Source organism: Balaenoptera physalus (genome assembly GCF_965194825.1).
Source record: "Balaenoptera physalus genome assembly, chromosome: 18".
Lineage (NCBI taxonomy): Eukaryota > Metazoa > Chordata > Mammalia > Artiodactyla > Balaenopteridae > Balaenoptera > Balaenoptera physalus.
Window position 1 is genome coordinate 74,668,430 of NC_138899.1, and position 23,146 is coordinate 74,691,575.

At 37.2% G+C, this 23,146-nt stretch overlaps 1 protein-coding gene and 1 long non-coding RNA gene across 12 annotated transcripts in view; one reads left to right on the forward strand and one right to left on the reverse strand.

The window, feature by feature from the left end:
• The window catches only part of LOC309647882, a 655,782-nt gene that overhangs the window by 179,286 nt on the left and 453,350 nt on the right, over positions 1 to 23,146 (reverse strand). The gene's annotated exons all lie outside the window — the stretch shown is intronic.
• The window catches only part of KATNAL1 (katanin catalytic subunit A1 like 1), a 209,466-nt gene that overhangs the window by 66,320 nt on the left and 120,000 nt on the right, over positions 1 to 23,146 (forward strand). For all 11 annotated transcript variants that reach the window (XR_014256318.1, XR_014256319.1, XM_082435678.1 and 8 more), the window contains 5 exons: positions 7,735 to 7,862; positions 8,255 to 8,360; positions 12,543 to 12,701; positions 13,439 to 13,565; positions 14,839 to 14,973. Coding sequence is in view for 9 of the 11 variants with exons in the window: in XM_082435678.1 (XP_082291804.1) it covers positions 7,735 to 7,862; positions 8,255 to 8,360; positions 12,543 to 12,701; positions 13,439 to 13,565; positions 14,839 to 14,973 (655 nt within the window). In the remaining 2 variants the exon portion in view is untranslated. The remainder of the gene's footprint in view (positions 1 to 7,734; positions 7,863 to 8,254; positions 8,361 to 12,542; positions 12,702 to 13,438; positions 13,566 to 14,838; positions 14,974 to 23,146) is intronic.

The following is a 23,146-nucleotide window of genomic DNA, read 5'->3' on the forward strand; positions in this document are numbered from 1 at the left end:
TTTAAAAAGGATAGTCTAAAAGTAAACTATTAGGTAGCAGAATAGATGTTTTTGTATTATAAACCAAAAATACATTTAATTAATAAAATTCTGATTCTCAAGTATTTATAAGACTATGGCTTTATGGTTAATTAACTCTTAGTGAAATGAGCAGTGCTTCCATTATGATCTCATGATTAAAGATGTGTGTGCTTTTAGATAGAATTAAGATTAAAGTATGGTAAATCAGCTTCAGAGACTTCATTTAAAGCTATTAAACTTAAAGGACTTCATTTCATTGAATTATAACAAATGGCCATTTTTTGAATATTTTCCTTCTCTGATTAAATGTAGGGATGTCTGATATGGAGAGACATTGTAAACTGGGTTGGAGTATTCTTTTGAGAACTGTTGATCGGTGGTTATACAAGTGAACAGTGACTTTAAAAAAAATCTTTTTATTGAAGAAAAGTGTATACATTATAAGGGTATATTTGATGAATGATGATCGTCTCACCAGCAGTGTATTGGTAAATGTTTAATAACTAGTTTTCTGAAGAAAAAAAAAGCGTATGTGTATATAAACACGTACATATTTACACACAAATTTATTATAAATCTGACTGATATAAAGGATGTACGGCATATAATTTACAAATAATAAAATATACAGTGCTCTTTAGTGCAAACTTTATAGAGCCAATGGACCCTCACAGAATGCCTTTGCTGCTTTTTGCTTAACTCTTGCAAACCTATGGTTGCAGTTGACAGATGATTAGGAATGTAGTTCTGTTAGGATATTGGTTGATATTTTGTTTTTATTAATGAGTCACATGAAAGTGAAACAACAGAAACATATGTGGGAACTTCACTCATTGATCAATCACTTGAGCAACTTTGATGAATCAGATCATGGTTTTCAAATACTGGAAAATTATTTCCTTCATTTTTTGTGCTATTTACATTGTAACAACTATAGAAATGACACACTTTTAAATGTAATATTTTCCCCATTACTTTAAGTCTAGACAGTTAACAAAACAAGAAATCAAGCCCTGTTTTGTAGCATTTGCTGGTTTCTCTGGTATAAATACTTTCACTATGATGGATTTCAAGCTACCAACATGAGGTCACTGAACTCAGAGTCAAGATAAGATGGGTAGTAGCCTGCCATTCTATAGTGTAGACACAGTAGACTTAAGTAACCCTAAGTGCATAGGTAATAGTTAAATAGTTAGAAGTGCGGAGTTTTGAGTAATTACCACTTTTGTTTTTAATATAATTTATTCTGTTTGTGTAATTTAATTTTTATCAATGGCTGTTTTTTATAGAAAAATTCCTGAAAATTTAATAATTGGCTCTTACAAACCAGTAAGAGTCCGCTTCGGCTGACTGCATTTAACCTCTGTAACTACCATGTAATCCATGTAACTATCACTCAGGGGTCAAGAATAGAACATTTAGCACCTCAGAAGCCGTACTCAGGATCCCTTCTGATCCCTGACACTTCTTTCTCAAAAGTAACCACTATTCTGCCACTTTGTTTCCAAAGATAACCATTATTCTGATTTCTAATACCATAAATTAGTTATACCTTTTTTGAAACTTTATGTACAGTAAGTATTCTTTTTTTGTCTGGCTCTTTTTGCTCAACATACGTTGGTGAGATTTCGCCATCCTGTTGCATATATCTGAAGTTTGTTTATTTTCATTAATATACAGTATTATACCACAGTTGAATCTGTTTTACTATTAGTGAACTTTTGGATTGCTTTCAGTTTGAAACTATTATTAATAATGCTACCTTGGATAGTTTTATACTTATCCTTTGGTATATATGTGAGCATATATACCTTTCTAGTGAGCATATACCTAGGAGTGGAATTGATGGGCCATAGGATATGCATCTGTTAAACTTTAGTAGGTAACACCAAATAGTTTTCCAAAGTGATTATACCAATTTCCACGTCTGCCTGCAGAGCACGAAAGTTCTAGTTGCTCCACATCCTCGCCAACACTTGATATTGTCTGTCTCTTGTGGGTGAATCTCGTTGTGATTTTACCAGCATATCTACCATGTATGGTGTACTTATCTGATAACTTCTGAGGTTAAAAGTTCTTTCATATGTTTATTGGCCATTCATATTATCAGTGACTTGTTTTTAAGAAATATCCTGTTCTGTCCTTTGGATATTAAATCACTCCACAGATTTTTTCTCTCTTGGCAGCTGATTAATAGTGTTGGTTTTTGCTTTTATTTTTATTTTTTTTAATTTTATTACATTAGATTATAGTAAAGTAGTTACTTGCTGTTCTGTCCCTGAATGTTTTACTGTGTTTTACTTGTTTGTATATTGTGTCCCCTAATGTGAGTGTATGCCTCTGAAGGCAGGATTTTTGTCTGCTTAGATCACTGCTATTTCCCAGTACCTAGAATAGTGCCTGGTACAGAGTAAGTATTCATAAATATTGCTGCAAGAATGCATTTATTGATAAGTAAGCAGAATGCTATTGATTCATTATTTCAACTTAAATGTATTTTGTATTAACACTCCAATGCAAGGCATGACACTGAAATTAGTAAGCATTTTGCATTTATCAACGTACTTTCCCTTGTAAATAATAAAGTCTTATCTCTAAAATATCAGTTTAGAGATCTTGTCGAACTTTTCCTGTGTTTGCTTCTCACACTGGGGTAGGAGTGGCCCAAAGTGTGCAGCCTTATGCCATAGTGTACAAAGGGGTTGAAAGCACTGGTTCTGGAGCCAGACTGCCTAGGATCTAGCTGTGTGTCCTTGGACAATTTACTCAAGCTCTTGGTGCCTCAGTTTTCTCATCTATGAGGTAAAAATAATACGAGTACCTAACTCATAGGACCGTTAAGATTGTTATGTCAAGTGCTTAGAACAGTGCCTGGCATATAGCAAGCTGTAAACGCGTGTTAGCTGTAAAGGTAACACGACAGTGGGGAACTAACACAGGTATGATACAGAATAAAGATCACGTTAAAAAAAAAAAAAAAGAGAAACAGTGAGATTTCCAAGCAATTTTGCACTTGCCTTGGGCTGTTGAACTCAGGAAACAGATGAAAAAGTGGGCAAGTGAGAGGCAGTGGCTTTACCCAAAGAACCAAAGGTCAGCTATAATTTAGCTCAGACATCCCTGTGATTGGGGGCCGGTGGTTTTTATTACTAATTAGCCAGTGATTCTAACGTCGGGCAGCTCACTGCCTACAAGAGAGATGACTCCCCTGATGGATGGACTCATTGTTGGAAAATTCTTTCTTTTGTCGATCTGAAATTTACCTCTTCTGTCACTTTGTACTGGTCCTGGTTCTTTCCTTTGGAGTGATACAGAGTACATACAGGTAAGGAGGTCAGTTGGTTTTGTTGCTCCGTTAACATTTTCTTCTTCAGCTTAAATGTCTCTAGGGTCCCTGATCCTCCTCCATATGACATGGGTTTTGAACCCTTTATCACTCTTCTCGCGTTATAATTTATTTGTCAACATTTTTCTTAAAATGTAAGACCCAGAGCTAGTAACTGAGCATGTTTCTCTTAGATGGCACACAGTGAAATATAAAAACTATTATTTGCATTTTAGGCCAATCTGTGTCATTAATTGACTCTATAATGTTGAGTTGGTCACTAATTTTAGCCTCATCTTCCTCAAATAGAATACTAATGAAAGATCATAAACAAACTTTTTTTTTTTTTTAATTTTTATTTATTTATTTATTTTATTTTTGTCTGTGTTGGGTCTTCGTTTCTGTGCGAGGGCTTTCTCTAGCTGCGGCAAGCGGGGGCCACTCTTCATCGCGGTGCACGGGCCTCTCACTGTCGCGGCCTCTCTTGTTGCGGAGCACAGGCTCCAGACGCGCGGGCTCAGTAGTTGTGGCTCACGGGCCTAGTTGCTCCGCGGCATGTGGGATCTTCCCAGACCAGGGCTCGAACCTGTGTCCCCTGCGTTGGCAGGCAGACTCTCAACCACTGTGCCACCAGGGAAGCCCCAAACTTTTTGATATGGGTAATTTAGACACTCGTAAAAAGAAGCTAAAATACTTTGCTTTAATGAGAAAAAGTATATCAGCCTTCATGCTAATAATCAAATTTTTGCTAATTAATTAATGTGAAAATTTAAGCAAAGATTTCTAAGATCATTTCAGTGATGTTGCAGCTATTATTATTATTATAAACTGTACAGGTAATAATATCTTGGGTGAGGTTAGCTTTATTGCCTGAAAACTAAACTTCTTTTAGGTGTTGTAGTTAATCTAGTTGGTTAACTGAAACCAGAGCTACTAACTTATATTTGATATCCCTATTTTAATTTATCTGAGTATTTGTCAAAAAGGATAATTGTCACCCATTTTGTTGATTTCCCAATATAACCAAATAAATTATTTATTTTTAGTTTCCTTAATTTGTTGTTTAGTAACCTCACCATTTTGGTTTGAAAAAGTTCTAGAATCTTCTTTGTAGTACTTATTTTATATTCAGGTCTCATTTCTACCATTGAGAAACTTTGGGTGCTGGGGCAAGTCCTTTGACTAGCTTCTTTTTTTTAACATCTTTATTAGCATATAATTGCTTTACAATGTTGTGTTAGTTTCTGCTGTATAACAAACTGAATCAGCTATACATATACATATATCCCCATACCTCCTCCCTCTTGGGTCTCCCTCCCACCCTCCCTATCCCACCCCTCTAGGTGGTCACAAAGCACCGAGCTGATCTCCCTGTGCTATGTGGCTGCTTCCCTCTAGCTATCTATTTTACATTTGGTAGTGTATATAAGTCCATGCCATTCTCTCACTTCGTCCCAGCTTACCCTTCCCCCTCCCCATGTCCTCAGGTCTACCCGAAGTCTGTGTCTTTATTCCTGTCCTGCCCCTAGGTTCTTCAGAACCTTTTTTTTTTTTTTTTGACTAGCTTTATACACGTATCCTCTTCTGTGAATTGAGAGCCTTGACCTTGACTACTGCAATAGGCCTTTGTTTTTCTGCTTCTCCTTCTCCCTCCAGCCCATCCTTTTTCCATTTCGCAGCTAGCAGGGTCATTTAAAAATGTAAATCAGATCCTGTCATTCCCTGCTTAGCACATTTCAAAAATTTCCCCATGTACTTAGAATAAAATCTAAATTCCTCCCCACGGCCTATAGGGGCCCAGTGAGCTGGCCTCTGATCGTCTCTCCAACCTATTCTTTTTGCTCAATACCTTTTAGCTATAGTGACCATTCAGTTTTTTCATAGCACTTAATAATTTGTAGTTATGTACGTTTTGGGTTTGTTTACTTGTTAATTGTTTCCACCACAAGACTGGATGCTCAGTGAGGGCAGATAATGTATTTTCATTCACTGATCTGAAACTGAATGTGTTGGACATAGATGGTCACATATTTATTGTTCTTAAAATCCTATGATTCCTATTACTTCCAGATAAGTGTGCAGCTTTTCCTTTCCCTTGGTAGTGTTTATCAAATCCTCCCCCACCACTTGGACATTCATATTAAAATGACTCTGCCTATATTTTTTAATACTAATTTTTTGGTAAGTCTAAAATAACCATGTCAGGACTTCCCTGGTGATGCAGTGGTTAAGAATCCGTCTGCCAATGCAGGGGACACGGGTTTGATCCTTGGGCCAGGAAGATCCCACATGCCAAGGAGCGACTAAGCCCGTGTGCCTCAACTACTGAGCCCGTGAGCCACAACTACTGAGCCCGTGTGCCACAACTGCTGAAGCCCACGTGCCTAGAGCCCGTGCTTCTCAACAAGAGAAGCCACTGCAATGAGAAGCCCGTGCATTGCAATGAAGAGTAGCCCCCGCTCGCCGCAACTAGACAAAGCCCATGCACAGCAGTGAAGACCCAACGCAGCCAAAAATAAATAAATAAATAAAATAAAGTTACAGTCATGTCAAAACTTGTTAAGTCCCAGATATATCAGTGTCTGTTGCATTCTTTGGTTGATTTATTTCTAGAAGAGTTTTAAAATGATTACATAGTGTTCCCAGTGATTTGTTTGAATGTGACTAGCCTTGGCCTATCATTATTATAAAATGTGATTCTAGGCCGTGCTTATTTTAAATTTGTTGATGTTATTTTTGTTGTGTAGGCATGTCAGAAATTTATTCCTTTTAAGTGTCAGTATTGGGATCTGTCATCTGAAATACAAGAATCTTTCTGAAAACTTAGCTTAATACTGTTGCCACGCTACCCAGAGACAGTAAATTATTCATTTTGGGGTCAAGTCACCAGAGTACTGTTTGGTCATTTACCTAGTGGCTTAAAGAGCTAGAGTGTTTGCCCAAAGGGAGCCATTTAGGCCTCTCTCAGCACTTAGGATCTAGTTTATGGTTTATCTCAGATGGAGTGTGGTAGGAGAGGTTCATCCTGTTCTTTCTCTTCAGATTGAAGCTTAGGAAACTGACTCATTTTTGGACCATATTTCCTTTCATTTTTACATTAACAGTAACTGTGGAGCTGAAGCTCTGGGGAGGTGCTTGGCTCTGTCTGCTGAAGTAGTTCCAGTGGTTGAACTATCTCTGGCAGCTGAGCATGTTTCATTTAAAGCTCTTCGGAGCCGAGTAAATCTTGGCAGAACTCCATAGCATATAATTCTTTTTTAAAGCTACTATATTATTAAATAAAGAATTTGGGGTAAAGTGTATTGCTTTAATGGTCCTAATGATACTATTTTAAAAGGTCCTTTTATCGTTGTCATTACAGTGACTTTATGATGTGGTCCCAGGACCTTACTAGGAAGAAACCCTCACCCCTGAGTGGGTACCTACAGTGACAGGGAAAAGGCTTTGTAAGATGCAGTTCAGAGCCCCACCTCTTTCCTCATCTGCAGCCTCTTTCTTGGATGCTTAGGAGGATAGTTCTGCCATACATAACCTAGTCTTTTGTTTTTTTTAATGAAGTAGAGTTGATTTATAACGTTGTGTTAGTTTCAGGTGTACAGCACAGTGATTCAGTTATACACATTTTATATATATATATATATTTCTTTTTCAGATTCTTTTTCCTTATAGGTTATTACAAAATATTGAGTATAGTACTATATAGTGCTATACAGTAGGTCCTTGCTGGTTACCTATTTTATATACAGTAGTGTGTGTATGCTAATCCCATCCTCTTAATTTATCCCTCTCCGCCATAACCTGCTTTTAAGCTTTAAGCCGACTCAGCCAGGCATGAGGTGGTCTGATGCTGTGAAAAAGCATGGATCTGGGGAGTCAGGAAGATCTGAGTTAAAATCTGTACTCTGACATTTAATAATTGTGAACTTAAGTTACTTAACTTTCTGAGTCCCAGTTCCTTATCTGTAAAAATAGGGTTATAATACCTACCTTGTAGGGTAGTTGTATTAAATGAGATAATATATGTGAGATTTCTTGCCATGCAGTAGGTTTTCAATTGATTTCTTTTCTTCCTCTGTGTTAATACTCAAGTATTTTTCAGTGGTGGTAGAAATCCCTTGCATCCACAAATTTAGAGGTATCTAGCTCATTTCAGTCTTACGTGCAACTGTCCCCTCAAGAATGTAAATTTGAAGTGTCTAATAAAGTTGGCCAGTTCATCTATTTCTGATGAATTAAATAGGGGAGGATGGCATTTGGGTAGTTAGCAAACAGTATTTAAAAAAATAGTAAGCCATTTAAAATGGTTACATTGCAATATTTTGCAAGCTTAATGATGTTAATTAAAATTATCTTGTTATTGATCAGCATTTTTTTGTACCTGTCCCCAGGGAAGGAAAAATATGCAAGACGGTGCAAGTGATGGTGAAATTCCCAAATTTGATGGTGCTGCATATGATAAGGATCTGGTGGAAGCCCTTGAGAGAGACATCGTCTCTAGGAATCCTAGCATTCACTGGTTAGTCTGTTAAGTTCTTGAATTACAGTAGTGGAGAAAACAAATTGTAGGTTGGCTTGGTGTGAGTCTTGTCTTGTTATCCATTCATCTCCTGATTATGACTTCATCCGTAATATGAGTGTGCAGAATTGGTAGGACAGTTCTTCTTCCAGAATATAACCAAGACATTTTCATACTAATTTGATGTTGACATAACTGACAAAGGTTGTTAATTGAATAACATGTCCTAATTTATAATTGCAATATGTTTTCACTGATCATTTTATACAGTAAAAATTAGAATAATGTTCTTAATGTAAGAAAAATTTCATAATTAAAAAAAAAACAATTAGTATTGATCATAAATCAAAGGTGTCCCTGAATAAGCATGAAACTTTGCTCTTCTTACAAAGGGATGACATAGCAGATCTGGAAGAAGCTAAGAGGTTGCTAAGGGAAGCTGTTGTTCTTCCCATGTGGATGCCTGACTTTTTCAAAGGGATTAGAAGGCCATGGAAGGTGAGAATTTATTGAAATAATATAGGTATAAAACTGCTGCTTGCATGGTAAAGAAAGCCAGCACTGTAGTTTCTTTGTGTATTTATTAACACAGTTTGTAAAGGTTGGGGGAGGTTGGGCATACCTCAGATACCTGGATTTGGATTTGTAGTTGAGATATGCTGCCTCTGCCTGGCGGGAGAGGGGCCTGGAGTGTTGGAACTGTAGTCTTTAAAGTCACTTCCCTCAGGGGCGCTGAGCTAGAGATGAGTTTTAAGAATTTTCTAGATGTCTGTTTTTGTAAATGAAAAGTTAGCAAGCAAATTAAATAGTAAGAGTGCATAGTCATAGAATAAGTGTTTGATCAAATAAATTATCTTTTTAAAAACCGGCATATTTCTCAGTAATTAATTAGTTTGATCACTTCATCTAGGCTTGGTGTAATTCTCAGATGTAATCAGAATGTTTATATCTTTCTAGCTTGCCCAGGACTAGTTCCTCCTAAGTTCAGTGTTTTCATTTTAACATATTAAAAACCCTTCCAACAGCTGCTGCCTGGAACTTTTTTTGGTCTTAGCCATAGGCAGAGTCTTTCTTTACTCTGACTGGTAGAGTGAAATAAAAGCATGATCTTACTTTGCCCTTCTGAATTAGCTGGGAAGGTCGTTTACCTTCACAGTACCTCTTCCTTGTTCGATGTGCCTGAAAGTAGAGAGGAGGAGAAATTGTGCGTTTACATAAATGGCTTGGAACACCCATGGCATTTTGATTGCCTCTCACAACTTAAAAACTTTTATAGACTGTTTGTTATAGATTTACCTAATTTGGGGACCATATTACCATAAATTTCCCCTTTATTATAACTTTAAAAACAATGTTTAAAATAAATAATAAGGCCTTGATAAAATAGGTATTTAAAGGAGTTTTAAAACAGCTAGAATGGTAGGTATAACCTATGTATCATGACGAGCCCTGTAAACTTTTAGCAAGAGGGTAATTTGCAAATGTATGACGATCACCTTGGCAGCAGTATGCAGGCTGGATTGGAGATGGGCGTAGATGGATACAGAGAGGAGTCTGGTCAGGAGGCTGTTGCAATAGTCTAGCCAAACGATGAGGACCTGGACAAAGGCATTCGTTATTTGGCCAATGAAGAATGAGTGGATTTGTGAGAGATATTTAAAAGGTATAAGTGATAACATTATGACGTGATGGTTTATAGGGGTAGGGAGAGGAACAAGTTGTATGACTCTTAGATTCCAGGCTTGAATTGAAGGAGTATGCAGTTGCTCAGATACCAACTACCCAAAATTGGACCAAACTTCACAGGTTGAGGTTAGTTTTCCACAAGACTGCCCTCACTTCAGATGCCAACCACAAATTGGGGGGTCCCCAGGTCACCCTCACTCTTGACAGCTGGCTGTAAATTTGGGGGTTCTCACTGCACCCTCAGGTTTGATAATTCTCTAGAATGACTCACAGAACTTAGGAAAGCATTGTACTTCCGATTGTGGTTTTTGTTATAGCAAAAGGAGGCAAATCAGAACTAGCCAAAGGAAGAAATGCGTAGGGTGAGATCTGGGAGGATGCTGAAAGTGTAGCTTCTGTTGTCCTTTCCCTTGCAAGCAGGATGCTTTACCCGCCTAGCTAGCGCGTGGATGTGTGACAGTGCGTACAGTACTGCCAACCGGGAAGCTCACTCAGGCTTCAGTGTCCAGAGTTTTTACTGGGGTTTTGCTGCATAGTCATAATTGATTGAATTGTTGCCCATATGTCTCAATCTCCAGTCTCCCTTCTCTCCCCAGAGGTCTGGTTGATATCACATGGCTCAAAGCACCAGCCTGCTAATCACATGGTTGTTTTTTCAGGCAAGGCCAGCCCCCATCCTGAGTCATCTCATTAGCATAATCTATATAGGGACCCACCATGAGCCACCTCATTAGCCTAAAATTTCAGGGCCCAACATGAACAACAAAGGCACTCCTATCACTTGGGAAATTCCAAAGGTTTAGAGTCTGCCTCCCAGGAACTAGGGAAAAGGGCAGCCAAATTCTTCATTAAACAGGATACAGTGAACTGATACTGGAAATTGAGGAGAGGAGCAGGTTTAAATAGAAACAAAATATATTTCGGTGAAAACTCAGTGGGTAATTGGAAATAGAGGTCTGGAGCTTGGGCTAGAGTTTAAGTTTAAATTAAAATTTTGAGATATAAGTGGTGGTTGATAATTTGGGTATGGATGAAATTGTTCAAGGGGTTTTATAAAGGGTTTTCAAAAGAGCAGAAGATTTAGAATTGCTTTGGGAATGTAAAGGGCAGGGGGAAGAGGAGACCTGAAAGCCACTGAAGATGGTCATGAGTAGGAGAAGCGTCAGGAAAGAACCGTGTCATAGAACCAACCTAGGGAGAAAGGGTTTCAGGGAGGAGGGAATGAACACCAGGTATCAGCACCATCAAAGGTCCGAGAGACGGAAAGAAGCTGTGAGTTGAAAAGTGACCATTGGTTGGGACTTCCCTGGAGATCCAGTGGTTAAGACTCCGTGCTTCCAATCGGTGGGTGCGGGTTCGATCCCTGGTCAGGGAACTAGGATCCCGCGTACTGCGCAGTGGCGCAGCCAAAAAAAAATACGTAAAACTCAAAACAGAAAAGGAAAGAAAAGTGACCATTGGATTAGTAAATTAGGTATTTTTAGTGAAGGAGTAGAGGCAGAAGTCAGACTGTAGCTTGTGAAGAACAAATAGTAAACGTAAACCATTTCTTTAAGAAAGTTGGCTGGGAAGGGGAAGGAAGAGGTAGATAGTAGCCAGAGGATTTGTAGGGTCAAGTGAAGGATTTTATTTTTAAAATAAATAGAGCCAACACAGGAGGAGATACAGGAAATAGAGGAGATAATTGACAGGGTAATGTCATGAGGAGGGGAAATTTATAAACGCTGTACTGTATCTATGAGCTGTGTCTGCACACAGATGCTAACCCTGGAAATTATCTCCTGCTGGACGTGACCACGTTAATGACATTACGGGAACTGAGGGGGCATTGAGAGGGGATGGTGGAAAGAGAAATAGGAACTTTTCTATAGCTGTGCCAATACCATTAGTTGTCTTTACAGTTTTCAAAATATCAATCTCATGTATAAAGGCTTCTTGCAAAGCAAAAATTTTTCTTGTAAAACTAGTGTTTCAAATCCTAGTGATCCCTGGTTGTCCTGGGTATCAAAATTCTATAGCTAGAAGAGTGTTTGGACAGTTTCTGAATTTAGAGTTTATGAAACTCTGATATGCACATAGTTTTCAAAGTTTAAATCCCCAAAAGCTTATTGAATTAAATTAATAAATGGCTCCTAATTCCTCTTAAGATCATGAACTATTATGCAAAAGAAATGTAGTGTTAACTATATATCTGAACTCTCATTAAAAGTGTTAGAAGAAAATAATAAGTATTTAAAAATCCGTTAGTCTTCAAGACTAGAGGATTGGTGTTCTTGGATAATTTTTACTCCTCATTGATTTATTTTTATGGAACATTTTTCTGTTCGTTTCAAAGGTGAGAAGTAACTAAAATTTATATTTTAGTCTATGTTATATTTAGTGGCTTTTTCATTACTGACACTATTTTATGTAAACTCTTAACTGCCTAGCACAGTTAAACTGATAAAAGGCTAGCTAATTTGATTATGTTTGAATCACCACTAGATTTTAGCTACCTTATTTATTAACTGATGAATGGATCTTTATTTCTGATTGAAAGTGTGCATTGTAAGTGTGTTGTTGAAGATAGCTTTTGTACCTTAGGAGGGCGAGGGATATATAATTCTGCTCCATGTGGTAGAAAATGTCATCTTATTTTCATTGCTTAAACAGAGCAGTCACTCTTAAGCGGTGCTCGAGACCACACATATTTGTCCTCTGCCAGGTTCAGTAAACTCGGTGGGTCCTTTCTAAATGTGCCAGGAGATTCCCTGTTGTCTAGGCCCTCTGTTAGCCCATCTCTGAGTACCTCTGATTTGAGACATTTTGAGAAATCATTCTTCATTTTTGTTTTTTCTATGAAATGATATTCGTGCCAAATGCACCATGATTTTACTGTGACAGTTGAGCTTATCTTTTGATGGGAAGAGTTTCGTGTACATTAATAGTTGCTGATATTTTATAAGAAAGCACTTTAATCTGGTAAATCATTTCGTGTGTCCTTTGGAATTTCAGGGTGTGCTGATGGCCGGGCCCCCAGGCACTGGAAAGACCATGCTGGCTAAAGCTGTCGCCACTGAGTGTGGCACAACATTCTTCAACGTCTCCTCTTCCACGCTGACGTCGAAGTACAGAGGGGAATCTGAGAAGTTAGTTCGTCTGTTGTTTGAAATGGTGAGTGATGTTATATTCGGATTTCAAAGCACTGTTTGTGTAAGCACATGGTATCCCTTTAATGTAGATCCGTTCACCCAGGGATCTTTTTAAGAAAGGGCAAGTGTACTTGTAGTTTCACGGTTCTTGACACACTAATAAGACACGGGGCGGCGTGTTTTGTGGAGTGCTTGATGTGCCTTCAGCGTACCTTCCTCTCTGAGGTAAGAGCCCTGTGGCATCCCGTCCAGTGAGGGTACAAGAGACTTTGGGAATGTGTGTGGTTTGACTGACATTTCTGGATCTCTCATGAGCTGGTGAGCAGAAGTATGTTTTAACATACATTTTGCAAATCAATTAGAAATTGATCTATCATTAAAGTTTGTTCCTTTTTCAAAGTAGTTTGCAGTAGTTACTTAAGATTGCATATTTGAGGATAGATTGGTGATTTATCTTTAGAAACTTTTTGTATTATGGAAATTTTCAAACGCAAAAGTAGAAAGAACAGTACCGTGGATCCTCGTGTATCTGTCACCTGACTTCACCAACCATATAACTTATCTTTTATGTTTAGAAATTTTCCTGTGTCTGATATGATTGATTAATTTAACCTCTGTCTATAAGCAAGTGATGGCATTAAAGCAGTGAGAAATTTCTGCGCTTTTTCACCATTGTTTTGGTCGGAGGAAATGTCTTTTAAAAACTTCAGATTATTTCAGGAGGTCACTAAATGATGTCTTTAAACTGTTTTCACAAAGGCTAGGTTTTATGCCCCCACCACCATCTTCATTGATGAGATAGATTCTATCTGCAGTCGAAGAGGGACCTCTGATGAGCATGAGGCAAGTCGCAGGGTCAAGTCTGAGCTGCTCATTCAGATGGATGGTAATTGATATTTAATTACTGTCTCTAAACTGTTCTGGTTCCTTTTTGAATTGTGTGTAGATTCATACTTTGGAAATTCTCAACGACTGGACTAGAAGGCAGCCTGAATGTATTTGTAATCATTTGTTCGTCCACGCACTTGTGCATTTGCTCATGCACTCAGAAAGCATCTGTTGCTTACTTGCACCATCTCCGGTTCTGAGGTTACAAAGAAAAGGACTGATGTGGCCTTCAAGGAGCTTACTATTTAGAGCAAAGCCTTTAGAGTTGTGGCTCAGGGTCCCAGGGGTCTTTAAGACTCTTTTAAAAGGTGTGCAAAGGCCAAACTATTTTCATAGTAATGTCAAGATGTTATTTACCTTTTTCACTTTCATTCTCTCACAAGTCTCATTTTTAATTTTTAATAATAAATGTTGATATACTACATGTACACAAAAGCTCTTTGGAGCTCAGTAGTCTTTAAGGGTATAAAAAGGATTCTGGGACCAAAATGTTTGAGAACCACTGATCTAGTTGAGAAGCAGGCACTTCACAGACAGTTACGATACATTATGAATTCTGTGGTAGCACTAAACTCTGGGTGTAGTGAAAACACAGTACAAGAGGTACCACCCGGACTAAGGGAGTCATAGAAGGGAATAGCCGACTTGGGCTTTGAAATATTGGTAGAAGTCATTCAGACAAAGAAGAAAAGGCTTTGGGGAGCCATTGGAGGAAGAGAGTGATGGGCCCAGAGCTACTTTTTAGAGATGTATCACTCTGGTAGTTGTATGGTGAATAGGAGGCTATTTAGGCAAATTATGAGAAAACATAAAGTGTGTTAAAAAAAAAGTATATATTTATTTATATATATATACATATATGTATATATGTATATATATATGTATATTCACAGTGCATTGTTTTAAAATAGCTGTGGTTATCCACCAACCATAGATACTAATTGAATACTTAAAACGTGTGTTGCATACATTGCCAGGCACTATAAGATACATAAAATAATGTAGTACCAGGAGTTCCTTCCCTCAATGAGTTAACCATCTTAATTTCTGTTAAAGTATAATATGAGAGAAAGGAGTGACTGTGTTGTGTTTGTTCTATAGTTATCTGTTCATTTGTCTGGTTCTGACACCATCCAGAGGTCAGAAGAACTGCATCATGTTCGTCATTGAGCCTACCACCAAGCCTGTGGCTGATGCTTAGAAATGATAGTTGAATGAAAGAATAAAGGACTGTAAGAAAAACACTCTTCTTTCCCCCTTACTGTATATAGGAGTTGGAGGAGCTTTAGAGAATGACGATCCTTCCAAAATGGTTATGGTATTGGCTGCTACTAATTTCCCATGGGACATTGATGAAGCATTGCGAAGGAGATTAGAAAAAAGGATATATATACCTCTCCCAACAGGTATGATGCCTTCCTTTTACTATATTTTGATCTTTCTTTTACTCTCTGTTACATTTTTCTATTTCTCTAAGTCTTTATTCCCTTGGCATTCTGCTTAAAGAAGTTTATAGCATCACAAAACCCATTTGTTATTTATCAAAACAGAGACCGCAGTACTCTGCTGAAGTTTCTTACATTCAGAGGAGTGGTTGTGTTAATAAGTTGATAAGACATCTAAGTTTTACTTTTATTTATTTATTTATTTTTAATTAATTTATTTTTTTGGCTGCGTTGGGTCTTTGTTGCTGCGCGCAGGCTTTCTCTAGTTGTGGCAAGTGGGAGCTACTCTTCGTTGTGGTGTGCGGGCTTCTCATTATGGTGGCTTCTCTCGTTGCGGAGCACAGGCTCTAGGTGCTTGGGCTTCAGTAGTTGCAGCACACGGGCTCAGTAGTTGTGGGACGTGGGCCCCAGAGCGCACAGGCTTTAGTAGTTGTGGCGTGTGGGCTCAGTAGTTGTGGCATGCGGGCTCAGTAGTTGTGGCTCATGGGCTCTAGAGCGCAGTCTCAGTAGTGTGGTGCACGGGCTTAGCTGTTCTACGGCATGTGGGATCTTCCCCGACCAGGGATCGAACCCCATGTCCCTTGCATTGGCAGGCGGATTCTTAACCACTGCGCCACCAAGGGAAGTCCCTAAGTTTTACTTTTAAACTTGAGTCTTCATTAAAACTTACGTGATACTTACGTGTCCCTGTACTACAAAAAACAATGTACGTTGATAAGAATGTGAAAATTTAAAAACATTTTATAATGAAAAAAACTTCAGTGATTAAAAATAAAGTTCTCTTGGGATCTTTTTTGAAGTATGCTGCTTTGAAAAAAATATTTCATTCTGTTGATGAATGTTGACATTTTCATAAGTGAGTTTTTTCTTTTATATTGAGATAAAATTTACATACAGTGTGAAATGTACATATCTTAAGTGTATAGTTTGATGAGTTTTGACAAATGAATACTCTTGTTTAATCAATACCCTACTCAAGATGTGGACATTTCTTTTGCCTCAGAAGGTTTCTCTGTGCCCCTACCAGTTGATTCAAACCCCGAACAGTCATTCACCTTCCTGATTTTTAACACCATAGATTAGTTTTACCTATTATTAAACTTCATATAAATGGAACCATGACATATGTACTCTTGTGTGTCTGGCTACTTCCACACAACATAATGTTTCTGAAATTCATCCATGTGGTTACATGTATCAGTAGTTTATTTGTGGTGTGATTACATGACAATTTGTTTATTCTCTTTTTGATGGACATTTGAGTTATTTCTAGTTTTTGGCTATTATGAATGAAGCTATAAATATTTATGTATAGATCTTTTTATAGATGAATGTTTTCAGTTCTTTTGGGTAATATAGATAAGAAGAGAATAGGTGGATCATAGGGTAGGTATGTGTTTAACTTCATAATGCTCAAACCATTTTCCCAAGTGGATGTACCATTTTATACTCTCACCATCAATGAATGAGAATGCCAATACTTTCACATTTTTGCCAACATTTGGTATCGCCAGTATTTTAATTTTAGTCATTCTAGTAAGTGTGAAATGGGCCTCAGCTGCAAATGCTCTTCATGCCCTGAACTAACTTTCTGAGTTGATTTCAGTTCTGCCTTTCACATCTCGTCCATAATGACTGATGTGGTCCCCACTAACCCAGAACTATGTAATGAAGAGAATTCTGAGAAGTGAAATTCTAGCTTCACTGAAGTTGACACAGTACAAATCCACACACCTTATTTTCTGTTTCGTCTGTATGATCTATAATAATGGCTCAATTTTCATTCCCAGAAGAGGTAATTTGTGTTTTATCCCTGTTGTTCTTGATCATTCTTGCTAGACATTTATCAGTGTTAATAATCTTTTCAAAGAACCAGTTTCTTGCTTTGTTAATGTTCTGTTTTGTATTTCATTGATTTTGTCTCTTCTTATTTCTCCCTTATACTCCTGAGTTTAATTTTCTCTTTTTTTATGAAGTTAGAAACTTAGACTGTTGATTTTAAACCTTTCTTCTTTTTTTTTAATATAAACATTTAAGGTTGTATTTCTCTTAAAACACTGCTTTGGCTTCATCCCACAAATTTTGTTATATTTTCTTTACTATTCAATTAGAAATATTTAAAAATTTTTCTTTTTCTTTTTTTCTTTGACTCTTGAGTTATTTAGAAGTATGTGGTTTAGGGAATTCCCTGGCGGTCCAGTGGTTAGGACTCCGTCCTCTCACTGCTGAGGGCCTGGGTTCAATCCCTGGTCAGAGAGCTAAGATCCCACAAGCCATGAGGCAAGGTTGAAAAAAAAAAAAAAGAAGTATGTGGTTTAGTATCCAAATATTTGAGGATTTTCTAGATGTCTTGTTGTTGTTGATTTCTAATTTAATTCCACTATAATTAGGAGCTACTCTGTAAGATGTCAATTTTTGAATTTTGTTGAGATTTTAAGATTCAGCATATAGTGTATCTTGCTGAATGTTTCAGCTGCAGTTGAATAGAATGTTTATTCTGTACTTGTTGAGACGATATTCCATAAATGTCAGTTAGATCAAGTTGTTGTGATAGTATTGTTTAAATCTTCTAGATCCTTAATGATTTTTTGCTCTGGTTTTTTCTATCAATTATTGAGAGTGGGTGGTTAAACTCCTTAAGTATGATTGTGAATTTGTTTATTTTTCACTTTAATTCTGTAAATTTTTGCTTCATGCAGTTTGAAGTTCTGTCATTAGGTACATAAACAGTTATCATTATATCTTCTTGATCCTTCTACCTTTATGAAACATCTCTTCACCTCTGATTAAATCCTTTGACTTGATGTTTACTTTGATATTAATATAGCCTCACCATCTTTCTTTTGCTACTGTTTGCATGATATATCTGCTTCCTTCCTTTAATTTTCACCTTGTACATGTTTGTATTTGCAGTGCAGTTCTTGTAGACAGCATATAATTGGGTCTTACTATTTGTATAGTTTATCTTTGCTTTTTAATTGGAATATTTTGTCCATTGAAATATAATGTAATTATTGATATGGTTATGTTTAAGTCTGCCATTTTGCTATTTGTCCCTTTTGTTTGTTTGTTACTCTGTACCTCCTTTCTTAATTTCTTTTAATAGTTGACTATTTTTTAGTATCCATTTTAATTTCCTTATTGGCTTTTAGCTATACTTAACTGTATATTTTTTAGCAGTTACTCTAGAGATTTACAATATGCATCTGTAACTTATTACAGTCACTGTAGAGCTAATATTGTACCACTTCATGTAAAATGTAAGAACCATTTGCCTCCCCCAGCCTTTGCGCTATTTTGTCATGTATTTTACATCTGCATACATTGTAAATCCAAACATATAATGGGGCTTAAATTGTCAGTTCAAACTTAAATTAAGAGGAGCACAAATAGTAGTCTTTTCTATTTACCTACATATTTACCATCCACTGCTCTGCTTTCCTTCTTTAAGGTTCAAGTTTCCAGCTGGGTCCATCTCTCATTTGTCTAAAGAACTTCATTTAGTAGTTAAGGTCTGCTAGCATCAAATTCAGTTTTTATTTTCTGAAATGTCTTTATCTCACTCTTATTTCTGAAGGCTGTTTTTGACTGATAAATAATTCTGGGTTGGGAGAGGGCTTTTTGTTTGTTTTTTGTTTTGGTTTTTTTCTCTCAGTGCTTTTAAAGATGTCATTCTGTAATCTTCTGGCCTCCATTGTTTTTTTCATGTGAGGTCAGCTGCCATTCCTATCATTGTATGTAATATATCTTTTTCCCTCTGGTTATTTTTTAAAATTCAGCTTTATTGAAGAATAATTTATATATAATAAGCTTTATCCACATAAAATTTGATGAGTTTGACAATTGCATACAGCCATGAAACATACCACAATCAAGATGCAGAGCATATCTTTCATCCTGAAAGGATTTCTTGTGCCCCTTTGCAGTCCATTCCTCTCTCCCCAAAACACTTCCCACCTCAGGCAACCACTGACCTGATTTTTGTCACTATAGATTATTTTGAATTTCACATAAATAGGATCATACAGTGTGTATTATTTTGTGACTGGCTTTTTTCACTCAGCATGATTATTTTGAGATTCATCGATGTTGTTGTTTTTTATTGGTGAGTAGTATTCTGTTATATGACCGTACACAGATTATTTATCTATTCTCTTATTGATGGATATTTAGATAATTTCTAGTTTGGGACTGTTATAAGTAAAGTTGCTATAAACATTCATGTTCAGTTCTTTGTGTAGACATATGTTTTCATTTCTCTTGGATAAATACCTGTGAGTATATGTTTAACTATAGAAAACAAGCTGGTATTTTCTTGAGTGTTTGTCCTCTACAGTTGACTTTTTAGATATTCTATTTATCATTGTTTTTCAGCAGTTTGACTGTGATGTACCTCTGTGGGGTTTTCCTTTTATTTATCCGGCATGTGTGTTGGACTTTCTGATATTGCTGCACAGATCACCGGGACTCTGTTAAATTTTTTTTCAATCTTTTTTCTTTCTATTCCTCAGGTTGGTAGTTTCTGTTCACTTGTCTTCGTGTTCACTGACACTGTTTTCTTCTGCCATCGACAATCTGCTTTTAATCCTGTCCAGTGAATTTTTCATTTCAGATGTATTGACATTTTGCAAATCTAGCATTTCTGGTTTTTTTTTTTTTTTTATAGTTTCTGTTGCTTTACTGGGATTCCTCATCTGATCATTGATTTTTTGTATATTTTCCTTTAATTCTTTGAGATGTTTCTCTCCAAAAGGTGGAGCTTAATTCCCCTCCTCTTGAAAATGGATTGGACTTAGTGATTTGCTTCTAAGGAAAAGAATATGGCAGAAGTGATGCCATATGACTTCCAAGGCTAGATCATAAAAAGGATTAAACCTTTTTGTCTGAAGGCCATCTGCTGACAGAATTCCCTCTTGCTCTGGGGACCTCTTTTGTTCTGTTCAGGCCTTCAGATGATAGATTGAGGCCCACCCACATTATGGAGCACAGTCTGCTGTACTCAGAGTCCAGCAACTTACATATTAATCTCATCCAAAGACACCCTCACAGAAACATCTAGAATAATGTTTGAACAGATATCTGGGCACTATGGCTGGGCACCATTTTGACACATAAAATTAACCATCACAGACCCTAAACTAGAATTTTCTAGCTAAACTGCTCCCAAACTCCTGATGCACAGAAACTATGCGGGTAATAACTTGTTGTTTTAAGCCACTAAGTTTTAGTATAATATGCTGTTCTGAAATAGGTAATTGATATATTACTTTATAGTTTTTGTCAGCTAATTCTAACATGTGGAACATCTGTTTCTATTTGCTATTTAAAAAATTTTTTGTTTATGGGTCACATTTTTCTGTTTCTTCACACATTCAGTAATTTTTATTGTATGCTCTACATTTTAGAGTGTCTGGATTATGTTGTTTTCTTTTAAACGGTGTTGAGATTTGTTCTGGCAGGCACTCAAATTATGGGCAGAACTTAAAAAGTCACTTTGCAGTTCTTTACTATCTGTTGGCTAATGCATGAAAACAGTTGCCTGTTATATTTTAATAGTTGTTTACCATAGAAGGATAAGTCTGATACCATTTTTTTTTAATGATGGCCAGATGTCATAGCCTCACCTATGACTTTTGAAACTTAATTATTGTAATATATTCCTTATTCACTTTTGCAACTAGATCTCAAGGGTGTATATAAATAATTGGTAGATTTCTAGTTCACAGATTACATCTCGTATTGTCTTTCCTGACTGCTACTACATATTCTATTAATTCTAATAATATCATTACTTAAACAGAAAAAAATTTTCTTAAAATAATGCTTAACTTACTAATTGAGCTTACAAAATAATAAACTTATTTAAAGCAATAATGGAAGTGATTCAAACTGTCCTGAACTATTACTCCTCCCAGAAGCAGCTCCTTAGTGTCTGTCTTGCTCTTATGTTAGTCACATGAAGATTTGAAATTTGAGTGGTTTATTATCACTTCTGATTTAATAAATTTCTTCCCTTTCTCTTTCCCCCTTTTTTCTCTTCTTCCTTGCTTTCTAAACAAAATATGTGTATGACACCTAGTATATTTATATGAAATCTTTTAATTTTGCTATTGTGCACAATGATTATAAATAAAAAATTAATACTGATGAGGAAAATAAAAGCTTTACTGCTTGAATTGACATCATTTGAGCTTTTGTACTTTGAACTTTAATCCACTATAACAGACAGAAAAAATATAGTTAGAAAAATAATTGATGATAGGAATTTTATAAACCGCTGAGGAAAGCTTGGGTTGGGGAGAAAGATATACTTTATGATACAAAGGTAGGAATTCAGCTTTCTTTGAAATATTGGAGAAGAACATAGACCTGGCTGACTATTGGGATTTTTTCTAAACTTGTTTTCCTTTATGAAAAGGTTATGTTATAGGTAATGGTAAAGGTAATAGTCATTATAGGTAATGACTTTTAGGTGCTTCTCTTTGCTCATTACTAGTCTGAATGTGTGTACCTCATGACCATAGAACTTGAGAAATTGCTTTCTGCTAAAGGGCTCCCAAACAAATAATCATAATTAGAACCCCACCCTTTCTAACTTCTTTTATCTGTGTTAATTAATTTAACAGGTGTTTATTTAGCTCTTTGCTATCTGAAAGACATTTATTAGGTACTGTGGGAATATAAAGCGTACAATCCTTGTCCTTAGAGAACTCACCGTGTGGTTGGAAGGGGGCATACACCTACCCTAACTGCAGGGAAACAAGGGAGCATGTGATACTGGAGTTGCCCATAGTACTTTTGGGGTAGAAACGTGGAATAGTAAATTCTGACTGAGGTGCTTAGGGGAGACTTCATGGAGGAAGTTGCGTTTTCGCTGAATTTCCATAGAGAAGCACAGAAACAAAGGCATGGTTGCTTGAAAGTGAATGGACAGCTGTTGTGGCCGGAGCATCTGGTGGGATAAAAGGGTCTGGAAGAGACAGAACTATAAAGAAAATTTGGAAAGATGAGAGAACTGAAAGAATGATTTGGAAATCTAGGGTAAAATTAATGGAAAGAAAAGTAGATTATATTAAAGTAAAAAAATTGGAGGACATTTTATGAACAAAAGCAACCATGAAAAGCAGTTTTTAGTTGGAAAAGGCAAGAAGTATAAGAATGAAAATAGATAAAACAAGGAAAGCCACCCAAAAAGGCATATTGTAAGTTATGTAATTTACATGAAGAAATATGCAGATTTCTTTAAGATTGCGAGGCAATTAGAACTTGATGGCAAGAAGAGTCAGTGTATCAGTTACTCTTGCTGTTTAACATACCATTCCAAACAGTGTTCTTTTGCTCACAGATTCTGGGATCAGGAATTCGGATAGGGCACCACAGGGATGGTTTGTGTCTGTTCCACGATGTCTGGGTCACAACTGGAAGATCAGCGGCTGAGGGTGACTCCACATCTGGAGCCTGGCATCATCTGGAGTGTCTTCACTCACATGCCTGGCGGCTGAGGCCTGGGGCCTCAGGGGGGGCTGTGTTTCTGGAGCACCGCTGTGTTACTTGGGGTTATTCCATGTGGCCTGGGCTTCCTCAGGCATGGTGGCCTCAGCTTGTCACATTTCATACGTGGTAGCTCAGCGCCCCAGGTGTGATTGTTCCACTGGAAAAGGTGGAAGGTGCACTGCTTCTTATGACCTAGCCTTGGGGGTCATGCTGTGTCACCTCTGCTGTACTCTGGGTTGAAGCATTTGCAAGCCCACCCATTTTCAAGAGGAGGGGAATCAGACTACCTCTGGGTGGAGGAGTGGAAGGCCACATTGTAGAAGCGTGTGTGGGAGGAGGGGCTCTTGCACCATCTTGGTAAATACAATCTGCCGTAGTCAACAGATGGGAGAAGTCAGATAACAGGCACAGGTGGAGCTTGGCCTTACACCAAGTCTCTTCTTACTTTATGCATCTGAATTATGGCAGCAACCACTGCTCAGCCTAATGAACTCCTTTCTCCAGCCCCCTTCATTTAGTTACGTTTTGCTTTTAGACTAATCTCCCTAAACCACCAAGGCATCACAGAGTCTCTTAGACTCTGAGTGATTCTTATTTCCTATCACATCAGGGTCAGAGTACATTTTTTTTAAACTGTAAG